At 35.7% G+C, this 22,777-nt stretch overlaps 1 protein-coding gene across 1 annotated transcript in view; it reads left to right on the forward strand.

The window, feature by feature from the left end:
- The first annotated feature begins 705 nt into the window (after window positions 1-705).
- Window positions 706-22,777, forward strand: part of LOC111049617 (maltase A3) — a 40,015-nt gene continuing 17,943 nt past the window's right edge. Inside the window, 6 exon segments of the mRNA XM_039440183.1 lie at window positions 706-1,076; window positions 4,951-5,207; window positions 6,646-6,825; window positions 8,633-8,798; window positions 10,971-11,112; window positions 11,996-12,234. Of these exon segments, the coding sequence (XP_039296117.1) occupies window positions 4,982-5,207; window positions 6,646-6,825; window positions 8,633-8,798; window positions 10,971-11,112; window positions 11,996-12,234 (953 nt within the window). The 5' untranslated portion in view covers window positions 706-1,076; window positions 4,951-4,981.

The following is a 22,777-nucleotide window of genomic DNA, read 5'->3' on the forward strand; positions in this document are numbered from 1 at the left end:
GAAATACATAATTCACTCGGTAGTTTCGAAAATGGTGAGATATAGAATAAAAATCAAAATTTTTCTTTGGACAGGCCTGTATAAATTCGGCTCCGTAGCTATTAGTACAAATAAGATTAATTGCGCTATATATAATTGAAAAAAAAAAAATAAATATACATACTCATTCTAACATATCGTTCATAAGTGCATGTGAAATCTTACTCATCTCACTCATCTTGTGAGAATCTTAGAGGATTTATAAGAATAAAACTTCTTCATTGCTCATTAAAAATTGCAGATAAAAAGTGAATAGCTATATAAATATATTTATAGTCTACTATCTAGATGAAGATAATGCTTGGGAGGAAAAAGTCAATAATAAAATATCTGAATTGAAAATATGGAATAAAATATGAATTGAATAGGAATTATAACAATCTGGGAAGAAATATTGAAACAAAAAATTAAGAGGAAAATAAATTATGATTCGATACTCCTTAGGCCTACCATAGAGTAAAGATAGTTAAATTTTTATTTTATCTTTGTATAAGAGAGATGAAAAACAAGTTTGGCTGTTTTTAATGACGTGAATTGATAAATAAATTCAAGATGGCTGCAACTATTCTTCAGTATAGACAAGAAAGACAAACGTCCTGTGAATTTTTGATATTCAGTTTAAATTGTCAGCATTGATCCTATTCATGGGGAATACAAAATGAATCTCACAAATAATAAATTCAAAAAGGCTTCGATTATTGCCAAAATGGAGTTCTAATTTATTCAAATACATGAACGTTTTGAAATTCTCAGTAAAACGTTCAACATGACGTATTTGTATCAGTTTCAGTTTAACAGTGTTATAGTGAATGTCAAGTACTTCATGAATAGGACCATACAGAAAATAATGTTTATGATTCAGATATTATTTTGTCTCTGATAAGACGTTCGTAATGGAGTCGAGTAGCCCACGGTTTTAAATAGTGTAATTTTAGTGAATTTCAATTTGGTGTGCGATAGTCTTCTTCAACGTTCACGAGGATTCCTTCAAGGAAGTTCTTTCTTCAAGAATTCCTGCTCGAGAAAACGTCAATAACGTGAGTAGTGGACTGATTCTGTTCTTTGTCACAGTTTTCAGCTTTTTCCAGGGGGCTCAAGAATAAAATAGCGTAGAATAGAAGTAGCTCATAGAATAGCGAAGCACATAGCACTCTGACATTTTTCAAATCAAATATGACTTCAATCATTCATTCATTCATACATTTATTGTACAAAACACTATGATTATAATATATTTATGACCATGAAGGTGAAACTACAGGCTGATCCTGTAACATTTCTCTCCCAAATTTGGATAAAAAGTTGATGTCTATATTAGGTTATAAAATCATCACTGCATCGCCTCATCGGTCCTGAAATTAATTTGAAAAATTTGAATTTTGGAGACTCAAATCAAATCTATCCTCAAATCGATACCGTTTCAATTTCAAATTATCTCATTAATCAGTGAATGATTGGGTTCAGAATAGAATTGAATGACTGTTTACTTGATGACGTGGCTATAAGATTGGACATTGATATCCACTACCACTTAACCACGTCGTTGGCAAGAAAAAAATACAATACAAAAGATAATAATAAATAAATAAAAGATTATAATAATAAATGAAAGATGGAAATATGATAATAAAACGAGATAATATTTCCCATAAAATGTGATAAATATGGGAGTTCAATATCGGAAAATGAAAGTCTTAAAAGTTGAAAATAAGTGTATTTCAATAAACCAAGTTTATGAATAGGTTAATAAAGAAAATCAATGGAACAGATCAGTAATTTGGCGGCTTAATCTTGGAATCAAAGACGGATTTGTTGATTTCATGTAAACAGTGAATAGGGATTTAAAAAAAAAACTTTTGTAGGCCGAGTAGCATTTTGAAGAATATACTTAGGAAAAATAATAAACAATAATGCAGAAAAAATAGATGGTGTTTTGCTTGGGTGGCTCGTTGGGAGTAAATGATAACGCGCCGGTCATATAATCAAGAGAACCTGAGTTCGAATCTCGACCGGGCCAAAAGTTTTGACCACAGCACAATCACATAGATACGGCCACCCCGTCTTTTGGAGGAGACGATAATCCGTCGGTCCCGACATCCTAAAAAGTAGTCGTCATCCCTCATCATCATCCCTTTCACTCATTACTCACGCACAAGCCTAAGAGCTTATGTGGGCATCACCCTCATTATTATTATTAATTGTACTAATAAATTCTATCTTACTTTATTAAAACTCATAACTTATAGGGCCGGTTCCCGAGCTCGGGATTAGCTAAGTTCCAGACTTTAACTGGCTTTAAACTCTGGAGTCAGAAAATTGGCTTTCCGAGTCAGAGCGTTAACGTAGTTGAGGACTTAAATAGACTATGGAGTTTAGAGATCATTTTAGACCCTGGAGTTGATAATTTCGCTTTCTGAGTGAAGGGCTTATAAGTCCAGGACTTGAATTAGATTCTCGTCTCTTTCCGAGTCGAGGATTTATCAAAAATCGTAAAGTCCATGACTAAAAACAGCGTGATTTTAAACCCTCGACGTGGGTAGGGTTTAAATTCAAGTTCTAGACTTAACTCAGCAAACACAATTCAGTTATTGTTTTGGAGTAGATAAAAAGCCAAATAGATGTCATGGAATACCTAAATTATTTGGATTAGTCCATCTAAATTCATAATTTATAGTTTGCATGTTCATTTTGGAATATAATTGTATCAGAATTATGTGTAAAAAACTAACCTCATTTTACGACTCTGACATAACCTTAAAATTTTCAAGTGAAATAATACAAAGATTGCCTTGGAATTTATATTTCAATCTGAATGTTATTAATCAATGTCATATCCAACATAATTAATAATAATAAAGTATTTCTCCAGTTTTTTTTTCAAAACAAATAGCCTACGTTTTCAAACTCAATAGCCTAATGAAATTTTTATTCCAAAATCACTGGTTAGGATCAATGATCAATAGTAACATAACGTAAAATGAAATGTTCATTCATTCACCTTTCAAAGGTTTTGCTTTGAATAGGCCTACAAAGAAATTGAAACGTATTTTTACAAAATAGTTTGGAGAGCATGCTCATTTGAATTGTCCCGCTGTAATCAGCTGTTTCCGTTTTGCTATAATGCCAACAATACAACAGTAAAATATTGTGAATATCCCTCATGTTTACTGCGTTAAAGTCCTGGACTCAAATGAGTCGAGAACTTGATAGTCTCCGGAGTTTAGAAGATAAAATCGTGACTCAGAAAGTCAATTTAGACCCGAGAGCTTATTTCAGTCCTGGACTCTGTAAGTCCAGAACTTATAGATCCCGAGCTCGGAGACTGTCCCTTAATATCCAAACATCTTCTATATACAATCATCTTCATACTCCCCTTTTTGACCTTCTCAAAGAGATAGCAAATAAGAAGATTCCAAATTAGAAAAAAATCTTGAAAAAATTTTGGCAGGTGGAAGTTTTATTATTTTGTCACTTTGGTGACTTGATACATTTTTAATAATACCAGCGTATTGTCATTAAGTCATTGTCAATGTAAGTTGAAATTAATTTTATATGAACTCTACTAATATGATAAGATACTCATTTTATCCTAAATAGGATACCCCAGCAGATGCTGAATTGCGAAGAATATAATTTTATTGTAATTGCAATTATATTATGTATATTAAGTTTTAGAAGCAATAAAGGGTTATTTATTTATTTATTTATTTATTTATTTATTTATTTATTTATTTATTTATTTATTTATTTATTTATTTTTTATTTATTTATTTATTTATTTATTTATTATTTATTTATTTATTTATTTATTTATTTATATTTATTTATTTATTTATTTATTTATTTATTTATTTATTTATATTTATTTATTTATTTATTTATATTTATTTATTTATTGTCATTCAAAAGCAAAAACCTTACTCCCTAATCTACCCTTCGAAACATTAAACGTAACATTAAGCGTAACTAGTGGCAATCGATAAACGTCATTAACCTGCAAAGTAAACTTGATGCCGTGAGAATCGACGAACTAATTATTTAAGCTTCCTACTTCTTTCAGTTCCTCAATACATGGTCAAAATAGGCACTAGATTAACTGATATCATAATGAACTGAGACTCTTTCGAGATTTTATCTTTGTTTGCTTTTCCAAATTTCACACTCGCAATTCAACAAGTAACAAATAACACTGGAAACTTCCTTAAAATTCGAATTAGTGGAAAATTATTACAGATTACTTCTCATCTTTGTTATATTCATACATAACTCTATGTTACTTTTGATATCTGCTACAAAAAGAGATAACTTGAAAATACTTTTCAACCCGATGGAGGATGAAAATCCTTCCTAAATTATTGTAGAAAGCCGGGTCCGGTAACAAACATTTGAGAATATAGTTAAAGATTAAGTACATACATTGTTTGATTGAAATCAGTATTTCCTACATTCAAAACTCAAGATTCTTCATTTGCCAGACATTTTTTCCATACTATATTTTTTACTTTATTTGACATCCGTGAATGAAGACATTTTCATTCCATTATTTCAAGCAATATGACACAAATCATATTCACGAATAGAGTATCTATCCATGGTGGATATTATTTTAAAAGTTTTGTCGAGATTATTATTTTCTGTTTTATTTTTCATCATTTTTATTTGTACAATTTGTATTGTAAAGGGGACATATTTGAGGTAACCCGTTGTCTCCATTTTGAATAAATAAAAAAATTATCTTGTCTTGACTGAATAAAAGGATGACAATAAACTTTCATTTATTATTATTTTAAGAATTAAGTGACGATGTGTTGTTCTCATCATTGAGGAGCACATGCTTCCTAATCTATTTTCTATTTTGTATTGTGTGTGTTGGAAAGTGATGAACTCAATTCAATTTCAATAATATTGCAGACGCTCGATCTACATAGCTCGGTAATCCAACATGGATAATCTGTTGGTGGTGATTTCTCTGCTGATGTTGACAACTCACTACGTCACCAGTGACCAGTTACCAGCGACCAGTGACAAGTCACCAGCGACCAGTGACAAGTCACCAGCGACCAGTGACAAGGAAAAGGAACTAGATTGGTGGCAGACGACGACTATCTATCAGATTTATCCGAGAAGTTTCAAGGACAGCAATGGTGATGGCATAGGAGATTTGAAAGGTAATATATTATCTATAAAAACATTTCAAATAATATAAATGACTAAATAAATAAATGTAAATTTCCCCAAGAGAACTAAAACTACGACATCAATTACAGAAAAAGTTAGATACTTAAAATAATTGTAAACTCAATTAGATTCAAACACATCAATTTTATCAAATTTCAAAACAAGCATGTAGAAGACACATTATAAGAAATTTCTGAAACCAATTATTGTATATACATCAATAGTATGTAAGTATGCAAGTAGTAAACTTGCACATAGTACAATTTGCAATAGTATTCAAGTAGTATTTATGTATGTATGTGAATGTATGTTCATACAATAGTTGGTTTCAGAAATTTCTTATAATGTGTCTTCCACATGCTTATTTTGAAATTTAATTGATGCTTTTGAACTTCTCCCTAATTGAAAGCGCTGTTATTATTATTGTCAAATCCAAATTATTAACTAACTTGCAGGTCTACAGTTCAAGTATTGAACTGTTGGGAAGATTGGAAATGGTTGTTTGGTTTGGGGGTGAGCAATAGTGCATGACAGATGGTTGATGGAAACGTCAGCACAGGTAGGGCTCCTACACCAATAAAAACCCTAGCTGATATAGATCAGCTGAAATCAACAAATTTTGATTGGTGTAGAAGCCCTACCTGTGCTGACGTCACACGAAAGCACTTTGGCTTTGTTTACCGAGGTGGTGGGTGAGCGGAGGTAGAAGTAAGCGAACTGCGCAAGCTCAATTCTGTATTATTATAAAATTACGGCATGCTGGCTGGTTGACTCGAATAGATGGATACAAATCAGTTGGATGATCAAATGTTATGATCTACTCTACGCATAGTAGTGTTTTGATGCTGTGGAATTGACCAAGGTGTCAAGTTATCAGTTCGGGACTGTATGTTTGAAACCAACACGAAATTTATTTATAAATTAGGTTGAGGAGACCTATATTGAACGTAAATGGCGATATTGTATGGACTGAATTAATTAGCTGGCCAGCCTGTTTGCTAAGCCCGTAATCCCGTGGAATCCTAAAGGATACAACAATAATAATTATTATAGCAGGCTCCGCAAGGATCTAATTGAAAACTTGACAAACTTATAACGTGACCTTATGAAATCTTGAAGAATTCAAAATAGGCCTATAACCATGCTCGGTAAATTAAGAATCTTTACGCAAAATTTTCAAGTTTATCAGTTGAGTAGTTGGGACGTGATGATGCGTCATTCGTGAATTTACTATCCCGTACGTGTATAAGACAGTTCTTTCATTTATTATAATATAGATAGATTATAAGCGAATCCGGCTGAGGTAGACCTCACTAGCTAACGCTTGGTCAGATAACTTTACTTTTCATTTAGGTCACCACTGCCTTTCAACCTCACTTTCCCTCTAACTGTTATTGTTACTTCACATTTTCTTCCGGTTTTTTACAGGTATCGAGCAGATGGCCGATTATTTGAAGGAAATTGGAGTCGGCGCAGTATGGCTGAGTCCGATCTTCAAATCACCAATGGCCGACTTTGGATACGACATTTCCGACTACAGACAAATCGATCCCGATTTTGGAACTCTGCAAGATTTCAGAAGTCTGGACAATAGACTGGAAGATCTTGGTGAGCTAGTTTAAACTACCAGACAGGCTTCACGTTGAAAAACGGTTGTAATCAAAGAAACGTTAATAATTTCTTTGATTACAGCTGGTTTTTCAACTACAGTAGTTTATAGTATACTTGATTAAGAAACTAGAAAATAACTAGTTTTTAGTGATTAACTAGAAACAAGTTTTTGATTTTGGAGAACGTTTGCAAAATACTGTCGCTGGAAGCGTTGTAAAGGTTACCTTTTTGGTTATTAGTCCATTCAACGAATGGTTTTAAAGGGAAGAGTTTGGAAGACAGTTTAGGGCAGCAAGAAGGTGAATATACCAAAAGTCTCCAACCCTACCTCCTGTCCTAAAAGGGTGCTTGGGTGGCTCGTAGGTACCTCTTTCTCTGGTTTCTAACATATAAATCGAAAACTTTGCATCTTGAACTATCCAGTTCAACATTCTAGCTGATATAATTCCTCCAACAACCTCTTCTGTAAATTCTATAGTTTTTGAGATATCCGCTCATGAACTTGTGACATTTAAAAAAAAAACCTTTTTGCCTCCTATTTTTGCAATTTTTGCTCTTATAACTTTTAAAATATCGATGGAAAATATCCATACTGATTAGGAGCTTATAGAGCTTTTAATGCTCTTTAATTTGATGTACGATTTAAACATTTTTACACATGGAAATTACTGAGATATTGCAATTATTCAAATGCTAATGAATTAATTATGATTATTGAACGAATTTCCATCTAGCTGTTAACCCTGTTGTCAATATTTGCAGTAGCAGAAGTTTTCGGGGTGAATTACAGCATTTAATTTGGATTTTCGTTTAATGATAATAAGCATTTTTAATTTTACATATTTGAGCATTCCCCCACGACTTTTGTTGCAGCTTTAGTGTTGAGTGTGAAATCACTTCAGTTTTCTAACAATAGACCAAAATTATTGACTTAGGAATTTGGATGGAATTTCTTAAACACAATTTTTGACTTTGCAGACTTTTTGAAATCAGTTAGGAGGTGAAAATATCAAGAGTCTCTACTCCTACCCCTTGTGCTAAAGGGATGAGGGTGGTTGAAATGTTTTAAGTTTTTGCTTATATCTTGGGAACAATGCGTTCAACCGACATGACTGAACATTCAGTAATAAAGCTTTATAAATTTTCTACAATTTTTGTACAATGGAGGTTCGTGAAATTTCCAACAGTTTTCGACATACTCGCTCTTGAAAATGTGAAAATGTTAAAATAACAGGTTTTGTCCAATTTTTTGCTCTTTCAGTCGTAACTATCCAACAATGCATCATAAAATGAATGCTTATCGTGAGGTTGTAGAACTTTAAATTAAAACCCATTTGATGTATTTTTCAAATTCCATTTCATTTCAGTTTTTTTTACGAAAAAAACTATTATTTCCCCATCTCATTTTTTTCGTTCCATTATGATGACAGCCTCAATGTAGGGGGTGAAATTTTCTACTTTGCAACAAGTGTCACACGTTTCACGCCTTTAGCAGAGGGGTTAGAGACGCACACTTTTGCGATGTTAACTTCCAAACTAGAGGCAATTGAGCTGCAAAGTGAAAAATTGTATTATTTGTGTTCCAAGCATTTCCTTTAAATTTCATTGTCAAATGATCAATTTTTGCAAAATTGAAAATTCCAACTCCAAGAGCGGGGTGGAATTCACAACTACTCAGAAAATTAAATAACAATCATTCATAACTTTTCAAATTTTCCTTGACACATTCTTCTACCTCATCTAGATGTATGTTTGAATGGGAGGTTCACAAATCATTGTAGTGATTTCAAATATCTATTTCCAGGTATCAAGTTGATACTGGATTTCGTTCCAAATCACTCAAGTGACGAACATGAATGGTTTAGGAAATCCGTCAAGAGAGAAAGTCCCTACGATGATTACTATGTATGGAAGGACGCCAAAGGTTTTGATGACAGTGGTAAACCGATTCCTCCAAATAACTGGGTAAGCAATCAACTTCAATGAAATTCATTAGGAATTATAACAGAGCCCGTCTTCAAAATATTAACTGATACATGAAGAAAAGATAACATAATATGCTATCTTTTTTTCTATGACATAGTTCAGTTAACGAACGTTCATAGAGGAAAACTGGAGAGTTTGTAACCCGAGAGAAAAGAATGTTCAGAGAGTACACAATGTAAGTACAATGTAATTGCAATGTAATTACATTCTATACTTAGTTTTGAACACAATTTTTGATCGCGCAGTTTTTTCAAGAATAGTTTTGTTATGAGCATTTCAAATGCCTCTCCAAGTTTTGTGAAAATGTTTCTATATCACTCAGAGTTTCCGAGATGAAGGTGTGATATATTTAAAATGAAAACCCTTTCGCCTCCAATCTTCCCATATTTTTGGCGTTATTGACCGAAAATAGTGAGGTCTATGTTTTAACTCGGATTCTCTTTTGTCTGTCTGTATGTAACGCGATTGAGGCCATAAGTGTTGATAGAATTCGATGAGATTTGGCAGGAATATTCATTTTTCAACTGCGCGTCGATGTATACACAAGGTTTATTGATACAATGCATTTTAAAGCTGGGTTTATACCAAACATTCTGTTAACCTTACGGTAGTCGCGTCCTAGCCAATCACACGAGCAGACGCGTGTTGTACTTTCTACAACATCCATTTTTCCAAGTTTTATGTACTCTGTTTACTGTCAAAACATATTAATTAATTGTATAATTACTTTCTCCATCTTCTTGGATTATTTTACGCCTATGAACATTTGGGTGATTACCATTCCATAGCCCAATAAGGTACACCAAGCAAAGCCATCAATTCTGTGTTATTGGTTCGTTAACCGTTCTAAGAAGAAGAAGAAGAAGGAGAAGAAGAAGAAGAAGAAGAAGAAGAGGAAGAAGAAGAAGAAGAAGAAGAAGAAGAAGAAGAAGAAGAAGAAGAAGAAGAAGAAGAAGAAGAAGAAGAAGAACACGAACATGAATGGATCAAGAGATCAGTTAAGAGGGAAAAGCCCTATGACGATTTCTATGTATGGAAGGATGCCAAAGGCTTCGATCAAGAGTCTGGTAAACCGATTCCTCCAAATAACTGGGTGAGTAATAATCACTCAAGTTTAATAATTTGATTGAAATTCCAACAGAAATCCACTCAATAATTTTTAAGACTTCAAGGTGAAATGAAAAAATCTGGTGTGGCGCACTCACACAACTTTCCTTGCCGTTATGAAAATTGATCCCCTGACGCTAGTGTTCTCGCGCATCTCAAGTCTACTATTCAAAGATATGAGACAGCTGGTGATAGGACAATAACGCTGGAGACACATGAGGTCTGCTATCTCTCCGTAGTGAATGATTTAATAGAACCAACACTTGCCAAAAGTTTTCAATTTAATAATCACATTTTCTCGAATTTCGAGCTTATATTCAATTTTTGGTGAGAATGTTACAATGCATTAATATTGTAGAGATGTTCATGCTCTATATTTTCCACATGAAATTTGTTGTTTAAATTGTATCTGAAGCCTGATAATTGAGAATCTAAAATCAAACTTTGCATAGATGAGGCGGAACTCCTGAAATTGTTACAGATATAGGACTTGTTGCAGTTGATAGAGCTTATCAATGACTATTCCAGGTATGAATTTGATCAAAATCGTTGGAGCCGTTTTTGAGAAAATCGCGAAAAACCCTGTTTTTGACAACATTTTCGCCATTTTAGCCACCATCTTGAATTGCATTTGATCGAAATTGTTCGTGTCGGATCCTTATAGTGTAAGGACCTTAAGTTCCAAATTTCAAGTCATTCCGTTGATTGGGAGATGAGATATCGTGTACACAGACGCACATACACTCATACACCACACACACACACACACACACACACACACACACACACACACACACACACCACACACACACACACACATACACATACACACACACATGCAGACCAATACCCAAAAACCACTTTATTGGACTCAGGGGACCTGGAAACGTATAGAAATTTAGAAATTGGGGTACCTTAATTTTTTTCGGAAAGCAATACTTTCCTTACCTATGGTAATAGGGCAAGGAAAGTAAAACATGCTGTTAGTTCCACATGTAACATTTCAGTAGTTCTATATGTGGAACTGATAGCATCTCTTCCATTTCAACTCAATATGGAGGAATTTAATAACATATCTGAGTCTAGTGTAAAAATAATAACGGAGAGAGGGAACAATTCTACCTACACCAGTTTCTCAATAAGCAGCCCGACTTGAATTACAGGAACGAAGACCTGAAGAGAGAAATGCAGGTAAAACTAGATTAAACTCTCAAAAACTTCAGATAACTTCCAAAGATAATATATAATTTCATTAAAAGGAAAATGAAGTACGAAGCTACACACTCAAAAGTGTGTAGTTAAATTCAACTCCATTGAAACTATAATTACTAGTTGTTCGGAAACAGTAGAACTCGCTACACTCACTAACATCACTACTCACACACGAATACCTATTCACACACAAACACACATACAAATTGGATGAGTATGATGATAGCCTATATGCAATGGGATCGGTGGGGGACGCAGAGGAATAGAATCTCTTTACACTTTTGAGCTAGGATGCACGGTTGAAGAGATAAAAAATTTGAAACTTGAAATGTTTGACTCGGTGTGGGCGGGGAAGTTTCAAATTCTGAATTTTTAAATTTTCGAACATTTCATATATGGAATTTAGATCATCTTGGAGCGCTGAAGAATAAAGGTCCTCTACACTTTTCAGCTCAGAAGCACGGTTGTAAAGATAAAAAATCTGAAACTTGGATTAGGATTTTATAATTCCAAAAATTTGATACATGTAATAATACCACTTTGAAGCGCTGAGAAGAATGAGCCCAATTTGAACCTGAAAATATTGATTTTTAGGGTAGAATTTCCGAATAAATGGCCGCCATCTTGAAACTGGGATGAATTGAAAAATTATTAAATACATACGTTTCTGCGCCTTGTTTCAAAGTACTTGTATACCAAACGTTATCCAAATCGGACCATAACTGCGACTGAACTGCGGTACAAACAAACAGACCAACGCCGATTGAACATAGAATAATTCGCTTTGCTCATTCAATTATTGAAAATTTCAAATTGATGTTATATAGGCCTAACTATAATTAAAACTATAAATCGATTGCAGGAAATTCTGACATTCTGGATGAGTAACGGCGTGGACGGATTCAGAGTGGATGCGGTGCCATTCCTGGTGGAGGAGAGCTCATTCAGAGACGAGGCCTACGTGGATGAAAGCAAAGCGAAGAATATGTACGCCAACCTCAATCACACCGAGACCATGGATCAGCCGGAAACCTTTGAAGTCATCAGGTCGTGGAGGAGACTCATGGATAACTTCACCGACACTCATAAGACTCACAGAATGTAAGTGATATGAACTGAATTATTTATTGCACGATTGCGTTTGTTTGTTTCTCTAAAATATCAAAGTTGCTGGAGTGACACAGTGCAAAGACTTTCTAAAGACCTTGCTTGTAGCCAATAGTGTAATTAATTTGTAACAATTATTATCTCAAACATTCGAAGAAAACTATATAAATATAGCTAAGGACTTCTGATACTGCAAATATTGACCAGTATATTTTGCAATATATTAACTAAAGTGCGAGATAAATTACTTTCAACACGGCTCTTTCTCGGCGGAGAGGTCCTATGCTCTAAGCTCCACTAATCACTCCCACTACCTAGCAGCATTCTCTTTCTTTTGTACCTGTGTAAGAGAGCTTTGTAACGCGACGCGGCAACACTCCCCTCCAGCTATTGCTGGCAATGTTCCAAGTAGTGTACTGGTCAGCAGGTATATTGGTTTGTGTATGTTACAGAGATGTTTTCATCACAAGAACATGAAGCAAAATGACACGGCGCATCCAATCGTGCGCAGGATGTCCATCTGTGTCTACGCTACAAACTGTGGAGGGAGAAATGGGTTTCTCCTCCTCATTTTAAAAGTAATATATCACAGACTTCAGTCATATTTGCAGTTGCAGAATTCCTCAGATCTATTTATATCATATATCTTTCATTGAATGTTTGAGATAATAATAATAATAATAAGGTATCTCTACAGTTGGTTAAACTGCAATTTCCATCAATAGTGTGATTATTATATTAAAAAAAATTATAATTATATTTATTCATAGTGATGACAAATCGCTCAGTTTAGAAAACAATTGCAGTTATATTGGTACTATCTTCGTCATCCTGTTTTTGAGGAAAAACTATACTAAAAACAAGCAAGAAGAGAAAATTGAAATAGCAGGTGTAAATTGTCTAATGACAGATGGAATTTTCTTAGCTTTTCACCATTGTGGCGTGTGGCTCTGGAAACCGGGAAAAAAGAAGAAGAAGAAGAAGAAGAAGAAGAAGAAGAAGAAGAAGAAGAAGAAGAAGAAAAGAAGAAAAGAAGAAGAAGAAGAAGAGAAGAAGAAGAAGAGAAGAAGAAGAAGAAGAAGAGAAGAAGAAGAAGAAGAAGAAGAGAAGAAGAAGAAGAGAAGAAGAAGAAGAAAAGAAGAAGAAGAAGAAGAAGAAGAAGAAGAAGAAGAGGAAGAAGAAGAAGAAGAAGAAAAGAAGAAGAAGAAAAGAAGAAGAAGAAGAAGAAGAAAAAGAAGAAGAATATTACTAACTCTCGCCTAGCCGCAGCGATCGATCAGCCTAATTGTCATTTTTTTGTAAGCTTGGTTTGAAATTATTCTAGACTCAATATTCCATCAATGCGGAATTAAAATAGTAATACAAGATCAGATCGGATTATTGGATTAAATTATCTTAAGCCCTATTTTCATAATTATAGACCTATATAATTATTTTTATAGAATTCAGTAGATTATTGAAAAAAATGGTTTATTGTATTGGAGTCCAAGTACCTACTCCAACATTCTTTCACCTCTAACCTTTGAACTTCAGGGGTCATGATTTCAGATTCAATCTGTATATGACAATTGGACAGTACATACTGGTAATTCTCAAGCAAATACTCAATCTTCAAGGATTATTCTATGATTTTTTTGCATTTTTGTATTTCTTGCTTACATTTTTTACTATCTTGGAAAGAATGCTTTTCACCGACTTGACTAACCATTCAAAAATGACGCTGATAAATTTCCTATAAGTTATGTTCAGCAAGTTCTGTGACATATTCATTAGTTTTCGAGATTTCTGCTCTTGAAAGTGTGAAACATTATCTAGAACTTTCATAGGCTACACTAAAACAGATAAAAATCAAAGTATCCTTTCAAATTATTTTCATAATTTTTGTGAGAAAATAAAAAAAAATGTAGAAAGGGTAACTAGTTGATTTTTCAATTTTTATGTAAATAAATGTAGCACCAAACGAAAAGTAATCAATGAAATAATAATATATAAGTAGACTAGTGAATAAATAAATTTATATAATATAATAATTTACTATAATATCTTGTTTTCTAAGTAATGGAGATACAGAGTTTGGTTTTGGTCCTGTTACCCAATTTTCAATTCAGTTTATAAAAATCTGGTGTGGCGCACTCACACAACTTTCTTTGCCATTATGGAAACTGATCACCTTTCTCTAGTGTTCCCGCGCATCTCAAGTCTACTTATAAACAAAGATCTGAGCCAGCTGGTGACAGGACAATAACGCTGGATACACACGAGGTCTGCTATCTCTTCATAGTGAATCATTTAATAGAATCAACAGTTGCCAATAGTTTGCAATTGGATAATAACATTTTCTCAATTTTCGAGTTTATTTTTAATTTTAGGTGAAAATGTTACTGAAATTGATTGTAGAGATTCTCATGCTCAATCTATTACACTCAACATTTTTTGTTCAAATTTTATCTGAAGCTTGATAATTAAGAATCTAAAATCAAACTTTGCATAGATGGGGCGGAGCTCCTGAAACTTTTACAGATATGGGACTTGTGGCAGTTGATATAGCTTATCAATGACTATTTCAGGTATAAATTTGATCAAAATTATTGAAGCCATTTTCGAGAAAATCGCGAAAAACCCTGTTTTTGACAACATTTTTGCCATTTTAGCCGCCATATTGAATTGCATTTGATCTAAATTGTTCGTGTCGGATCCTTATAGTGTAAGGACCTTAAGAGTAGAATACCAAAAAACCGTCCCTTTAAAATGGTGACTCAAAAAACCGTCCCTTTAAAATGGTGACTCTTCACCGCCCTTCACCTCAAGGTCACCCAAGTTGACCAAACCTAACCTCAAGGTAACCCAAGACGACCAAACCTAACCTCAAGGTCACCTAAGACCAAACCTAACCTTAAAAAAAATGAATTGCTGATCTTTATTCCTCAAATCCTCTCCACCCACATCTAGTAATGAAAGAAAAAGTGATCATTCTATAGAATAATATACAAGGAGCTTGAATATCCAAACAGTAATGAGATATCCCCTGGGTAGCATGTATGCTTTCAGATATGAATTCTAGAGTGTAAATCAAATCATTGTATCACAAGGGATATATTTTCCCAGTTATATTTTGCAGTACAGCATCCAATAGTATTCAGTCACTGTTCAGTCACTGTTCAGTCAGTGTTCAGTCAGTGTTCACTTACAGCTCACTAGAAGCTGCAATGAGCTTGGATATAGTTGCTAAGGTATACATAATAAACAACAGGTAAATAGATATCTACCGTGGTGTAGTGGTTAGCACTTCTGCTTTCCTTTCTAGAGGACTCTGGTTTGAATTATTCATAAGGGCCCGGGTTCGAATCTTCATTGTATATATGGGGATGTTTGGTAAAGGGATGTAGGTAGGTAGAGTGTAGGTGTAATTGTTTGTAAACCATTACACTACGATGGATATCTTTTGTTGAAATAACTTTTTTCAGCTATGACTCAACAGGAAATTCAAAAGCTGGATCACCCGACTCTCCATCCTCAATCCTGAATCTCTCAACCCGATCAGTGCCTTCAACCAGTGAAAAGCCCGCAAATATAATCTTCTCCTTGCCCAATCCTAGCAGAACTTTAGTTACTAATAAAAATTAATCATTGCTATAAATAACCATTGACGTCAGGTAGACTCATGAGAGCTGTATTAAAGGAGTGAGTATTTTTCTATTATATTCAGTCGATGGAAATCTTGTGAGAAGAAGTGTAAAGCAGTGATTACAGTTTTGTGCAAAGTTTTTACAGTGTTGTGTGATCAATGTTTACAGTGTTGTGATCAATCTCATGTCTGAGACTATGAACTTCAGAGACGAAAATCATTCAAAAAATGGAGAAATATTTCGCCAGCACTTTCTGCAGAGAATCTTGCTGCACAAGGCTTCTACTACACTGGTGAGAGTGATACAGTATGCTGTGCATTTTGTCACATTTATATTAGTCATTGGACCAAGACCGATAATCCAAGAGAAGTTCATAAAAATGCTAGTCCAAATCGCAGATTTATACTCAAAAGACTGACACACAATGTCACCATTGCCGATGAGAGGGGTGATTGGATGCTTTCGTATGATGATCGTTTGAAGTCGTTCAATGATGGCGATGAGGAAAACACAAGCACACTAGCTGAACAAGGGTTTTTCCAAGACATAAACGGATATGTGCAATGTGTGTTCTGCAAAATGATTCTAGACTCTGTCAGCAGAAAACCTTGTCACATGGACTTCTGCCCTAAATGGTGTGAACAGGAAAAAGTGGAGGAGGATGAGTCATCTATTGTGTGGGAGGAGGAGGGTATAAAAGGAGAAGGCAGCGGCTATCATTCATTATTCTACAATCATGGCGCCTTCAAGCATCTACCAAGCAGTGCTCTACCTTGTGCTAGCACTCAGTGCCAGTGCATTGGATCCAAAGTACAGGACACAGGAATTTCTTACTTCAAGGGAACACAGACTGGATACGTCGAACATCTGTCATATGCAACAGTGCCTGCTAACATCAGGGATTCCTGCTCTACATGGTAATCAGTCAGCGATCGATCAAATGTACATCGATATCAGAGACTGGTACATGAATATGGCCGGGGAACGAGCTGTGGAGGGAGCTCTCTGCAAACGAGTCCACTGCGCATACAATCTGCGCACATGTCTTCACCCTACATTCACATCGCTGGACTTTCTGGAAGCTGTTGTTGCCAGTTCAGTCGAGGTCTGTGCACCGTGCTGAGAAGAACAAGCATCCATTTTTATCACTACTCCAGTGAGTACTGCAACTGCTACAACAACTCTTGCTGCTAGCATCACAACTACTCAAGCTAGTACTACAACTCCTGCTAGCACTACAACTCTTGCTAGTACTACTCCAACTAGTACTGCTGCCACTACAACTTCTGCCACTGTGCCAGACCCAGTAACAACATCGGCCTGCAGTGGAGCAAGCAGACATGTGTGAGTGCAGAGACTGTCTACTAGTAACCAGCAACCAATGGATCATACAACCATTCCCAAACTTTGGAGATAAGGACCTGCCTGAACCGTTTGGAACGGCTCAAAACTTCTTGAAGACATTGACATACATCTTCCACGATGCTGAAGTATCAAGCTGCACCGATCTATGCAAGGGAGCAGTCATCTTGGAATTCGTGTTCAGCAGAGAGTTTTGTGAAATAAGCAATCAACTAGGAGATTTGTATCACTGGATAGTTCTTGATATATTGGACTGAAATATTATCTTTGTGCACTATATATATTTTCATGCATACACTGTAAATAAACATCAAGTAATACCACAATTGTTGTACATTTTATTTCATACAACCTTCAACTTCTAGAGTGAGCACAAGGTGTGAGATAAAGCATAAATTACATCCTATACTGTTAGTCATTCAATACAATAGGAATAATCCTACTCTGATAAACTTATCTTTATGCAGGAAGTTGGTTAATCATGACTTCCACCGACATCATGGTCTGATGAACTTGTTGCCTATATAAATGCTAATTAACAAATTCATATTGCCATTATGGATAAGACAGTGATAGCGTGAGAGCTGCACAGACAAGCTTGTCGGAATTTTCCGACAAGAAAGGTTACAGTCAAAGGTCTTGACGATCTCTATCAGGCTGACCTTGTTGAGATGATACCGTATGCTCAACATAACAAAGGTTACAAGTACATTATTACAATCATAAATTGTCTCAGTAAGCTTGCATTTGCTATATCAATTGGGAATAAGTCAGCCAATGACATTGTTGGGGCTATGCATCCTATATTTGAAAAACATCCAATGAAAAATCTACAGACCGATGATGGTAAAGAGTGGTTCAATACAAAATTCCAACAAGTTGTGAAACAGTATAATGTTACATATTAATGTAGTAACAGCTTAATCATTACTCAACTAGATCAGATAAGAAGGCATCTATAGTGGAACTCTTCAACAGAAACAATTAATGTGGATCAAGTTCACTGAGTGAGGAACCTATTGTTGGACAGACATTCTAACCTCACTTCTCAAAGAGTATAATGCCAAGATTCATTGAACAATAGGTATGCAGCCAGTAGATGTGCAGAAGAAGCATGAGAAAGTGCTGCTTTCCAGGCTTAGCAAACAAAGACAAGAGTATAAGGATAAGTTGGATGGTAAACCGAAAAACAAGTTCTACCCTGGTCCTGGTCAAAACATTGAGCCAGGCGATAAGGTGAGAATCAGCAAGTATAAAAAGACTTTTGACAAGGGTTATCTAGCCAATTGGACAAATGAGCTGTTCACAGTAACATGTGTAAGTCACACAGTACCTGTAACATAAGAATTGGAAGACTATAAAGGTGAGCCTATTCAAGGAGGGTTTTACTCTGAAGAAATTGTAAAAACAACAGTGCCAAGTGTCTTTGAGATTGAAAAGGTTTTGAGGAAAAGAGGGGACAAGCTGCTAGTGTGTTAGAAAGGATACAGTTCAAGTCATGACTCATGGATCGACAAAAGTGACTTGATCTAGGATGAGAGAGGTTGTACAATGGCAAAACCTGTTCAAAGTTATTGATTTCGATCGTGTGGTGAAAGGTTGTGGTCTGGAAATGGATAATAAGAAGAAGCGGCATGGTCCTTTGTTTCCCAACCATATAAGATGCATAATAAAATGTGGACCTTCAGGGTGTGGTAAGACACATCTACTGTTCAACATGCTTTTTGATCCAAATGGAATACATTTTCAAGATAAACATCTTTTTTCGAAGACTACATTTCAGTCCAAGTACATGTTACTCAAAACCATCATGCAGGGACTAGGCGATGAGATGGAATATGTAGAGTGTGATACAAGTGAGGAAATACCTGTACCACATGAACTGCCGGCCAATTCAATAATTATCTTTGATGATGTAATTTGTGAGCAACAGGATGCCATCAAGAAATACTTTAGTGCAGGCAGACACAGTGATGTTGATGTTTTCTATCTGGCACAGACCTATAGCTGCATTCCAAAACAGCTGATTCGTGACAATGCAAATTTTCTAATCATGTTTGAACAGGATGAGCTGAACTTGAAGCATCTGTATAGAGACCATGTCAGTGCCGATATGACCTTTGTTCAAGGACATGTGTAACAAGGTTTGGTCATCAGCTGCACATGCATTCTTTGTCATTGACCACTCATCAGGAAAGAATGCTGGGTGCTACATAAATGGTATCGACACCTATTTAGTTGAGGTGTAAGTCTAGTAGAGTATCAGTCTGTTATTGTGAGGCAAGCAGGATGGTTTGACCTTGTCAGAAGACATTGGAGGAGGTAGCTCCTACCATCAAGGAGATTGCAGAACTAAGACATAACATCAAGAGAAAGCATAAGGAGCTCACACTTGGAAGAGAATTGACAGCGGAGCAACATGCAAAACATTTCAAACCGCTAACTGAACCACTGGGAAAAATTATCGAGACTCCTGCAGCCCAGCAGCAGCCATCTCCAGCTCAGCAACAAGCACCTCCAGCTCAGCAACAGCCACTGGTTCAACCATTGGCAGAATAACATTGGCTTATACCGCCTACACCGCCAACAACTCGAATCTGACCCAGGCATGTTCGATGTCCATTACCACCACAACTAGAAGTTATTGAGGAGGAGGAGGAGGAGGAGGAGGAGGGGTCACCAACCTATGAATCATTTGAAGAAGCAGCAGGCTCCACTCCGGCTCCAAGTACTTCAGCAGTTGCAAGAAAATTATTGTCCGAGGCTAGGACTTGGAGTGATGAGGAGGAGAAGGATATTGAGGCAGTGTTGAATAACAGCAGTCCTAAGGAAGTGTACAACATTTATATTCAAAGTGGATTGAGTGGAACCAAAGTGGGTCCATATGTTTATAGAGTGATGTTGAATGATAGTAGTGCAGATACTACATTTGGACCAAGATTAGTTGGAAACAAGTACTATTTGGGTAGTGGACATCTAACCTTTGGAAGTGATGGCTCAAAGATTGAACTGACTGACCTTGCAGATGAAGAACATAAAATGATTTTTGATGCAACAGCTGGACTATGTGAACTGATTTTCAAAAAGAAGCCTAACAATTAACTTGTTACGTCACCTGACTCAAATGCATACAAATGCATTCTGCATTTGACCAATTTGTATAGAAAAAACTATGACCCAGTTGGATGTATTATAAACTCCAACGATGCCAAGTACAAGGAGACAATTTACTCATTGATAAGGAATGGTAAGCATAGTGGGAGAGGACTGGTGACACCATTTAATATGGTGGCAAACAATCAAACTAAGATTGAGTATGTCTACTACAATGATCCCAATGAGTTGGTGGACAGACTAAGACTGTTGGATCAGTCAGTCCAAGGCAGTTGGCAACACTGGACATGAGAATGAAATCAATTCGATTCTAGAAGAGTTGTTGGAAGGCGGCTATATAGTTGATAACCCTGCATACTAGCTTTGCTATATAAGAGATCTGATATGTATATACATAATAGTTGAGCTATGGATTCTGTGGGAAACATTAATGCACGCTATAGACATTTGATAAATTTAGCACAAGCATTTAGTACAAGCTCATAGTATAACTATGAGCAGAAGCAGGAGGATCTATACTCACATATCTGTGGACATTTGTGTTTGAAGTTCTTGATTGATAATAATTAAAATTAATTAATATCACAATCTGTCCATCTATATTTCTTTTACCCTTAACTCTTAGTATATAAGGCTGATGAAGGGAAATTGATAGTCATTGTATAAATGTATATTGAGCAGGCAAAAAAATGCATATGTGAAGAATAAAAATATAGTTTTCTCTTCTCTACCCACTACATACAAAAAATATATCCTCTGGTTCTGTTGATACTGACCTCTAATACTTACCTTTACCGCCTTGGATTTGAACCTGGAACCTCTGACTTGGAAAGCTGACATGCTAGCCTCTACACCATAGAGGATTTATGTTTATAAGACTTGAATTATATAGAATATGATACTTCTCCCTACTAATGATAACGAGGAATTGAGAAGTGAGTCATGATGGGGTGACATCATCATAGACCTGTTAAGAAGGGAAAAGTTATCCCCACCACCACCACCACTTTTTTCTGTTTGGTATAAGACAGCTTGTCAGCACTGAGAGGTATTCAGTCCACTGCAACATGTTGTCAAATAGTGAGCTATGTTGAGGAGGAACTACATAATCATGGTATTATCTCGTTGACAGACTTTTTCAATGATGCAGGACATTTGGAATTATGTCCAGATCATGAGTCTTACATTTGTGCTTGCTCCAGACTTTGGGATAAACGACAGGCAGTTGTCAATGCAGTAAGCATGGACAGCGTCATTATCTATAGAAGAGGTGATATTCACAATCCATTGGAAAATACAGCTGTCAGCAATGGATGTGTGCATCAGTTCCTGACCGATGTCTTCACCCACACTATGAAAAATATCAAGGATGGAATCAACAAAGTTATAATACAGCATTGCCTGCCTGGACTTCCTATCAAGTTTAGTGTGCTGTTTGATGACACACAAGTGTTGTTGAAGACATTCTTTAAGCTGGGACACAGCATGGTCACCATTGTGGATCTCCAACAGATGCCTGACTGGAAGAACAAGGATGTGAAAATTATACTGAACTTTCTCGATACACAAGAACACTATTGGTGTGAATTCAAATGCAGTCTCCAAGAACTGACTCTACTAGGATTGGGCAAGGAGAAGATTATATTTGCAGGCTTTTCACTGGTTGAAGGCACTGATCGGGTTGAGAGATTCAGGATTGAGGATGGAGAGTCAGGTGATCCAGCTTTTGAATTTCCTGTTGAGTCATAGTTGGAAAAAGTTATTTCAACAAAAGATATCCATTGTGGTGTAATGGTTTACAAACAATTACACCTACACTCTACCTACCTACATTCCTTTACCAAACATCCCCATATATACAATGAAGATTCGAACCCGGGTCCTTATGAATAATCCAAACCCAAGTCCTCTAGAATGGAAAGCAGAAGTGCTAACCACTACACCACGGTGGATATCTATTTAGGCTACTTGTTGTTTATTATGTATATTTTAGCAACTATATCCAAGCTCATTGCAGCTTCTAGTGAGCTGTAAGTGAACACTGACTGAACACTGACTGAACAGTGACTGAACAGTGACTGAACAGTGACTGAACAGTAACTGAACAGTGACTGAACAGTGACTGAATACTATTGGATGCTGTACTGGGAAATATAACTGGGAAAATATATCCATTGTGATACAATGATTTGATTACACTCTAGAATTCATATCTGAAAGCATCCATGCTACCCAGTGGATATCTCATTACTGTTTGGATATTCTAGCTCCTTGTATATTATTCTATAGAATGATCACTTTTTCTCTTATTACTAGATGTGGGTGAAGAGGATTTCAGGAATAAGAATCAGCAATTCATTTTTTTTAAGGTTAGGTTTGGTCTTGGGTGACCTTGAGGTTAGGTTTGGTCATCTTGGGTGACCTTGAGGTTATGT

This window comes from Nilaparvata lugens, chromosome 13, assembly GCF_014356525.2.
Source record: "Nilaparvata lugens isolate BPH chromosome 13, ASM1435652v1, whole genome shotgun sequence".
Taxonomy (NCBI): Eukaryota; Metazoa; Arthropoda; class Insecta; order Hemiptera; family Delphacidae; genus Nilaparvata; species Nilaparvata lugens.